Source organism: Epinephelus moara, chromosome 7 (genome assembly GCF_006386435.1).
Source record: "Epinephelus moara isolate mb chromosome 7, YSFRI_EMoa_1.0, whole genome shotgun sequence".
NCBI lineage: Eukaryota > Metazoa > Chordata > Actinopteri > Perciformes > Serranidae > Epinephelus > Epinephelus moara.
In genome coordinates, this window is record NC_065512.1 from 23,918,066 (window position 1) to 23,926,789 (window position 8,724).

The 8,724-nt window shown below is 42.5% G+C and overlaps 1 protein-coding gene across 1 annotated transcript; it reads left to right on the plus strand.

Annotated features, from left to right (window-relative positions):
- The first annotated feature begins 643 nt into the window (after positions 1–643).
- LOC126393296 (indian hedgehog B protein-like) lies at positions 644–7,839 on the plus strand. Its single transcript, XM_050049383.1, has 4 exons — positions 644–1,574; positions 2,928–3,085; positions 3,380–3,483; positions 5,397–7,839. Exons 1-4 carry the CDS (start codon positions 1,269–1,271, stop codon positions 6,140–6,142), a joined length of 1,314 nt encoding a protein of 437 aa, XP_049905340.1. The 5' UTR covers positions 644–1,268; the 3' UTR covers positions 6,143–7,839.
- The last annotated feature ends 885 nt before the right edge of the window (positions 7,840–8,724 follow it).

Consider the following 8,724-nt stretch of genomic DNA (forward strand, 5'->3'; position numbering starts at 1 on the left):
GGGTTTGCTGGTGTGCAGTGTATGTGAGTGTGTGTGTGTGTGTCAGCCCCACACAGCCAGCAGCCAGGGTACCAGACAGCCTAAAGTTAATAAATTAAAGATGTCATTTGTCCGTTTTAAAGTTATTAATCTTGTCCCATTAATTAGGACAATTGTCTAGACTAATTGGCGCTGCTGTAAATCAGCAGTCACTCAGGCAGCCAGCCAATTGTAGATTTAGTCAGTCAGTCAGCAAGTCAAACAATCTGTGTGACTGTCAGTCAGTTATTCAGCCAATGCTTCAGCTAGTCCACCTGCCAAACATCCAGGAAATCAGACTGTCTCACAGCTAGTAAATTACGACATTAATAGTCAGGCCAGTCAGCCAATGACCCTTGATCTTCTGGGAAAGAAAAACATTAGTGGCTGCATACTCCAGGAAATTGATTGGTTTAACTGATTGTGATTGCCTGCTGTTTACAGTCTACAACAAAAAAACAAACGAGGCTGTCAGCATGCAGAGCTGTCAAGGGCACAGACAGACAAAGACAACAACTGGAAATGCGAAGTGGCAGCAATAAAGGGCAAAGCTTATATGTTTGCTGCTTGCCTGCCTGCCAGCAGAGTGTGGACAGGACTCTCCAGTGCGCCCTGTGCCCAGGAGGGGCGGGGTGGGTGGCAGAGTAGGGACAGAGGGAGAGAGGGAGAAGCGAGAGGAGGGCAGGACTGGCAGGGTGCGGTCTGAAGTGGCAACAGATCGTTTTGGATCACTCAAATCCTTCCAATTCAACTGGAAAGCTGCAGCTTGTTGCACGCCGGCCGCATATGGAGAGGAGAAGCTTTCAATCCAGAGAGGGCACCAACCAAACAGCGGGCGAAAGTGGCTGATGTTGTGTGACAGTTTCCCAGAGCGAAAGAAAAGAGAGGGAGAGAAACCACAACACTGCAACTTGGATATCAGTAACCGCTCTCTCTCTTTAACTCTCTCACCCACCAAATCGACTTTGAACCTGTTTGTTTAAATACACGGACTTTACAGCCTGCACACTTACTGTTGATTCTGTAAGGCGGAGGGAGCGAAGTTTCTCAATTTGGGTCCCTTTTTTTGGAGCTGCTAAAAACTTTTTGAATGTCCACATGGTGCCTGGAGGTTCCGACGTGAGCGTCTTTTATCCGAGTTTTTCGGACGTGATGTTGCGACTGTCACGGACGATGGAGTCGGGAAGTGAGCCGGGGAGGTACTGAAGACATCTCTCTCCCCCGGGAGAGTCCTCCCTCCCCCCGGGGCGATGCGGATCTCCTTCCTCCTTCTCACCGCCTCTCTGTGTGCCTTGGTCCTCCTCCTCGCACCTGCCTCGGAGGGCTGCGGGCCGGGGAGGGGGTACGGCAAGAGGCGGCTCCCGAAGAAGCTCATCCCGCTCGCTTACAAGCAATTCAGCCCCAACGTCGCCGAGAAGACCCTGGGAGCCAGCGGGAGACCCGAGGGCAAAATTACGCGCAACTCCGAGCGCTTTAAAGAACTGACGCCGAATTATAACACAGATATTATCTTCAAAGATGAGGAGGACACGGGCGCCGACAGGCTGATGACCCAGGTAAAGAGGGGGATGAATGGAGGGGCATGGATGCAACACTTTCACAAATGCGCCATGCGTATTGTTCCCGGGTGCTGCTGCGTAATACCCAGCATTGTATTGTCCATTGATTACAGCGATTAAAAATAAATATACAATATCTCAAAGTTTAATTCTGAGCTGACAGCTGACTGCGTGTAGCTGAATGAATTGGATCACTTCAGCCCAGATTGGCCACGCTGTTGCATCCAATTGACTGCTGAGTGTTTGCTGTCAGTTAAATGTTTAAACCAAACTGATTGATTTCATTGACTTTTCGTCTCACCTCTGGATTTTGCTACCTGACAACCCTAGCTTCTGATAATGCCTTTAAGTATTGCCCTTACTCCCAAACTAAGCCTCATTTTGTTGAGTAGTCTCAGTCATTCGTCTTCATACAGAACAGCTGTCCATCAGGTGCGTAAAGCCACTCATTTGAGGGTCAAACCAAAGTATATGCAGGTTTCATTGAACCAGTCAGTACAGGAGTTATAATCTTAGAGTCATAGCATAGTTTAATGATTATGTGGGCTACAAAGAAGGCATTTCTAACACATTGTGGAACTGAAACAACAAATTTACTCACAGTGCGCCAAATCTCTGACTTTTTTTTTCTTTTTTTTTAGTAGGCTAAATTGGGTCATATACAAATTAAATACCTTAATTTAGAATAAGTAAATTACTTCATTCAATGGTGGGCATTAATATTACCCACACAGACAAACCATTGCTTCAAATCAGATCTCAGGATCTGCTGAGAGGCATCTTGACCTCAAGCCTTATGTAAGTAACTTGAAAAGTGCTAAATCATCCCAAGCCAGCACACATGGATAGTTGTGTGTACTTTGACCACTCACCTCTGACATAATTCACTTGACACAGTTATAATAGAGTTATTGTCTTCATTCTTTGTATGCATTTGGAGTGTGTGTGTGTAGGTCATGCCGTTTGCTTGCTCTCCTTCTCTGAGCTACGCTGTCCCTCTTTCTGTCGCCCTGCTCTCATTCCACCGTCCCCGCCTTAATGTGATGACACTGGTGTCTCTGACTATCTGCTTCAGTAGACACACACACACACACACACACACACACACACACACACACACTATCCACAATGTGTCTTTTTTTCTCTGAACTTGGGTATCTTTTGCAGATCACATGGCTGTAACCATCCCTTAGACTCATCACACCCAGCTCTTCTCACATCAGCCCTCTTCTCTTCAGTTCTCTACCTCCAGCTTCTCTCTTAGCATTATAAGAACATATTAATTTTGTATTTGCATGATTTGTTTCTAACTCCTTGCCTTCCCTTTCCCTCCCTGCGCCTCTCTTCTAGCGTTGCAAAGACAAGTTAAACTCTTTGGCCATCTCTGTGATGAACATGTGGCCGGGTGTTAAGCTGAGAGTGACCGAAGGCTGGGATGAAGATGGTCACCATTCAGAGGACTCGCTGCACTATGAGGGCCGGGCTGTCGACATCACCACCTCAGACAGGTAGGCATGCAACTGAGCACATTATTCAAATAGGTCAGACAAACATTCAAAGTGCTTTAGTCACTTATTCAGTCCACAAGTCACTTAGTCAGGCAGTAGTAATGTGATGAGTCAACCAGTTAGTCAGCGGAATTTGTTTTTGCTGACTCAGATTTGGATTTTGAATGTTTAAATACATTGCATTGTACAGATAAATGTGTGGATGTCAGTGGAAAAATGTTTGCATGTTTGGAAAGTTATGGCTTTAATCGAATCACATTTGGAGTTTACGATACCCTTTTGTTCTTTTCATAGGGACAGAAATAAGTACGCCATGTTGGCCCGCTTGGCAGTAGAAGCCGGATTTGACTGGGTCTACTACGAGTCCAAAGCCCACATTCACTGTAGCGTCAAGTCAGGTAAGAAGTGGATATGAGCTCCAGTGTGTGTGTGTGTTTGTGTTTGTGGCCAGCTGTCATTACCACTAATGAGGTTAATGCCTTTGTTGGTGATTCACTAATGGTTTACCTTGCTTTTCAGCGCCACTATCATCAGTCTTTGTGTGTGTGTGTGTGTGTGTGTGTGTGTGTGTAGCTTCTTGTGTGTGTGCAGGGCCTACTGGGAGCCAATCAAAGCGAGGTGGTGCACCTGTGCTCTTTGCTGTACTATTCGTAAAATGATCATTCTTTGTATATTCAGCTGTATGATGTGCAGAAAGAGCCAGACATGGATTTGTGCTACGTTTAGTAGCAGGACAGTCAACAAGCAATGCATCTACTGTGTATTTACCGTGATATCTGACTGCATTCCTGTGATATGATTCCAAATTTATTGCAAAACGGAAACAGTCCTTATGCAAACAATACTACATTCCACCTCAAACTATTCTAACTTTGACACATTTTAGAAACCCATTTACCCATGTCTGGTACCACCAGTTATTTGATGCCAAACTACATTCTAGCAGTCCATTGAGGTCAGTAAGCTGTGAGATGATTAACTCTCCCTTTGTTTTGCTGTTGCTTTTCCTTCAGTAGGTTTCTCTCAGATCTCTTATCTAAGTCTTATCACCTCCCGGTCACAGCCCTCCTTCTCTGCAGCCCTCTGGCTTGCAGACATGCACACCTTGGACAAATATTTGGCTGCCTTAAGACTGCTTTTAGACAACCCTCCCACACACACACACACTCCCACACACACATACTCCCACACATACACACACACACTGATTTTGCCTTCAGTAGTCCCAAATTTTTCACAGTACGGTATTCATTGTTAGGAGTCAAGCTATTACAATATGCCAGTTCTTGTTCCTTGTTTGGAGCCACAGACAGCGGGCATGTGACTCTGTTTAAAACACAAACTCTGCTGTAATCCAAACAATTCCTAGACCCAGGTCTGAGTCTGTGTACTTTCCTGTTTCTCTGACCCCAGGCCGTGCTCTGACTGCGGTGATACAATCAGCTGGTTATCCATTAGCTCTCGCTGACTACCTCTTCTTGCCACCTCATCTCACTGCATCTTAAAGGGCCACCTTATTCTTAATACTCCGCCAAGATCGAATGTGCATCCCGTGGCATCTGTGGCCTACATGTATGGCATTGTCCTGACAGAGCAGAAGCAGACATGCTGTTCTAATATTACTTGTGTCGTGCTGATGTCACCATGCCAAATTGGGTTTGACATATTAAGTAGAGTAGCAAAATAGACATGCATGCCATGGCAAAGGGAGTGAACCGTCTCCTTTACAGTGAAAACATCTATATGAAAAATAGCAGAAGAGCTGCTCTTTTACTGATTTTTAAGTTTAAGTGTTTGAAAAGCCTCTGGAATTTTGGAGACAATATAAAGGGTTTCAAGTCACATTCATATTAGTGTAAGTATTGGAGATTGCTTAGAGGGCCACACAAACCTGTTGAATGAAGAAATCATGTATACAGTTTAGAAAAATCAAATGATCAACTGTGGTTAGCGTTAGAAATCCTCATCTGCTGGTAAAAACAATGTTTCTGTGTGTGTGTGTGAGTGAGTTCTAAGAGGAAGAAAAGACAAAGTTTGAATATGAGTCACGTATGTTAACAGTCTCCGGCTGATCCACTGAGATAAAGTTGTCCTTGAGTCAGTGTCAAAGTCTTGCCTGTTTTATAGATCACTCAGTGACCTCAGCCACTGTAGAAGCTGAATCGCTGCAGTGCTGTTGCTCCACTCCAGACAAATCTTCAAACTGTTTCTCTTGATGTTTTGACTCCTCGTCCACGCATCATCACCAAAAAATTAAAATAAAACTAAGTTAAATTAAATAATCGTATTTCTCTTTCTTTCATCTCTCAAGAACATTCTGTGGCAGCCAAAACCGGTGGCTGTTTCCCTGGCAACGCTCAGGTTGTCCTCAAGGGTGGGGCTACTAAACAGATGCGTGACCTCCAGCCTGGCGACCACGTCTTGGCCTCCTCAACGACAAATGGTCACGGCCCCCTTCTCTACAGCCCGGTCTTATCCTTCCTGGACCGCCAGCCCAACGTCACAAAGATCTTCTACACCATTGGCACCAACACAGGACTTAATATTACTCTCACCGCCGCTCACCTGATCTTTGTCACAGACTGCACTGGTGGGCTGAGTGAGCCGAAGTGGGGAGAGACAGCTAAAGAGCCACTTCTGGGCTCCGTACAGAGGGGCGGGCCGAGCTGGGAAGCAGGTCTGCGGACAGTTTTTGCCAGTGAGGTCCAGCCGGGACAGTGCGTACTCACATCACAAGGTAAAGCGGGGTCACAAGGAACACTTTCAGTCGTGACCTTTGTAGAAGAGCAGAGGAGCACCGGGTTGTATGCCCCACTGACCCAGCATGGCTCCATAGTGGTGAACGGCGTGCTTGCGTCCTGCTATGCTGCTGTGGACAATCACCATTTGGCCCACTGGGTCCTGGCCCCGCTGAGGTTCTTCTACAGCCTGATGAGACCCTCAGAACCGCAGACCGACGGCCTGCACTGGTACCCTTGGCTTCTACAGAGGCTGGGGCAAATGCTGTTGGACGCTGGGCACTTCCACCCCTGGGGGATTGAGCAAGGACATAGATAGGAACGGCAGAGACATGTTTCACACTGATGACTTCATTCACGAACCTGCATTCAGGAGCACCAAAGCACAGATTTAGGGACCACCAAAGACAGTAGTGAATATTTGTTTTTACCCTACATGCCTGTGTTTGCTGTACTTCACCAAACTCCTTTTTGTAGCACATTTAAATTGTATGAGAGGCGAAGAGAAGAGATTGGGAAGAGCTGTGTTATACTTTTGGCAATTTCATATTTTTCCAATCAAAGACAGTTTTGTAAATGTTTGATAGAATACTGAATATCAACAGAAATACTGACATAAGTTCTGCTATGTTCAATTTAAGAGATAAACATCAGTGTCAACATTGTTAAGTTCCACTCAGAGCATCTCAGAGATCAAAATCAAGGACTGAGATTTCGAAACAATAGCTTCCTTTAAAACTAAAACGTAGGAAGCAAAGACTGTCAAGTTCCATCATTCCTTTGTACTGTATTTACTGTAATCTGTCAACATGTGTGCAGCTTGAGATCACGCTAGGGCTTACTTATAGAGGAAATTTTAACATACAAGGACGCCTGTAGTGAGACATTTTTGGAGGCTCCAGAGAAAAGGTTAACGTGAACACATGAAGGACACATTCGAGGAGAAAAGAAGGAAAGACAGAACAGCACAGAGAAACTAGTGACTGAACAAGGTGTGATTTGATGCTCTATATATGTACATAGGTATTTATACAGTTAAGTAATGTTAAAAAGGAAAGAGACACCATAACTTTCAGAATCATCACTGCAGTAAGCCCACTGATTCGATACAGAGTCTGTACTGTATATTAGAATTAATTTACAAAGTAATATTTAACTGGACAATGGGGGATTAAGTTTTGTGTATTTACTGAAGAAATGTAACAGTTTGCTGATGTTGCATTATAGATTCACACCTGAAAAAGGCTTTGTTGGAAAAACTGTCCAATTGTGTGTGGACTTATGATGCAAGATAGGTGCACAGGGTTGTAATGGCCACGCTGTCAGTCTGTTTTTCCAAGTACGCCATTTCCTTTCAGTCAACTCGATTGTCTCAAGGTAATTCATATACACATTTTCATGTTTTTATCAGTTATTTTATTTAAAATGTTTTTTTTATGACATGTTTTCATTGTTTGGGGTTTTCAGTTTTCAGGTCAGTGGTATCTAGGGAAGGTATACACAACACTCAGGCTGTATTCAACTACTGTATTACGCAACAGCTATGCATCATATTAAATAACAGATAGCAAATCTCTTTCATGTTGAATAGTAAGTAGCTCTCCTTTGCATGGTCTTTTCTTTGTATTCCACCTATTACCCAGGATGTAAGACCTAGATCGGCAGAGGTACAGACATTTGGGGTATTGACACTACGGGAAGCAGATGTGAAAGGTGGATGAAGTAATTTGGATAAACGTGTAGTTCGTATCACCCAAAGTGTTCTTCCAATCGTCACTTACTGAGTATGAAGACTCAGACTTTGCAAGTATCTAGGAACCCCGTGGTGTTATTCTACATGCCTTCTAAAAGATTTGTCACATATGTATATTAAGCTATTGTTGGAGAGAATATTTAAAGATCTATTTTTAGAAAATAATGTAAACTATTATTATTTTCGGCAACTCTGTGCATACGATTTTTATTTGAAACATAAAGTTGTTGTTTTCAAACCAAAACTACTCTGTGCTTTATTTGGTAGCAACATGCATCAAAATTTACTAAAGCCCTATAAGTAATATTTACTGTTTATGTAATAGAGGTGAAAAGGGTAAAATTTCTAACTTCAGTAACAGTTATTTACATTAAGAAAATTATGTTTTGTATTACAAGTTTTCTGAAATTTGATGTTTAAATAAGCAAATGAGGCATTATCTAATAAAACGTGCAGATTTGCATACACTTCCAGAACATAAATAATAACATTGGATAACACCAGGTTCAAAATTCTCCAGTTCTTCAGGTTCTTGTTTCATTTCGTTGACATTTTGAAGGCAAAGATTTTTACAGAGGGGATTTTGGATATTTCTTTTTATCACTCCATAAATTGGAAAATACTACCAACAGCCATATAAAGTCAATTTTCTCTCTGTTTTTAGGAATGAAATGTGATATAAATCAGGCTATGAATGATATATGAACAAAAAACCTCTGCTGAAACCTTCAGAAATTAGATAGCAATAAAATTGGAAAGTTTGGCATATTTAAGTGTGACTGAAGAGGAAATTTTCAGCTCAGAGTATAAGAAAAAAAACTCTGTGAGAAAATGGTTTTAAAAAATATTGTCAAATTCAAGACTTTTTAGAGCAAAAATAAGATACTACAGGTGAATAGAGTAAAAAAAAAAAAGAAGAAGAAAAAAACAAAGAAAATTCTTTTTAATTAAATAAAAAAATTCCAGAACATAAATCTAAACTAAGAAAAAACACCTTAATGTGTTTTTTGGACATTTTCTTTCCACTATCTGAAAGAAGACATGTTATAGAAACATAAAAGCCCAAAATCTCAAAATTGACCACAGCATGTAAAAGCTATGTTTTCACCTGTCATGTCTGTCCCTGATTTGCATCACGCTCGTTCTGA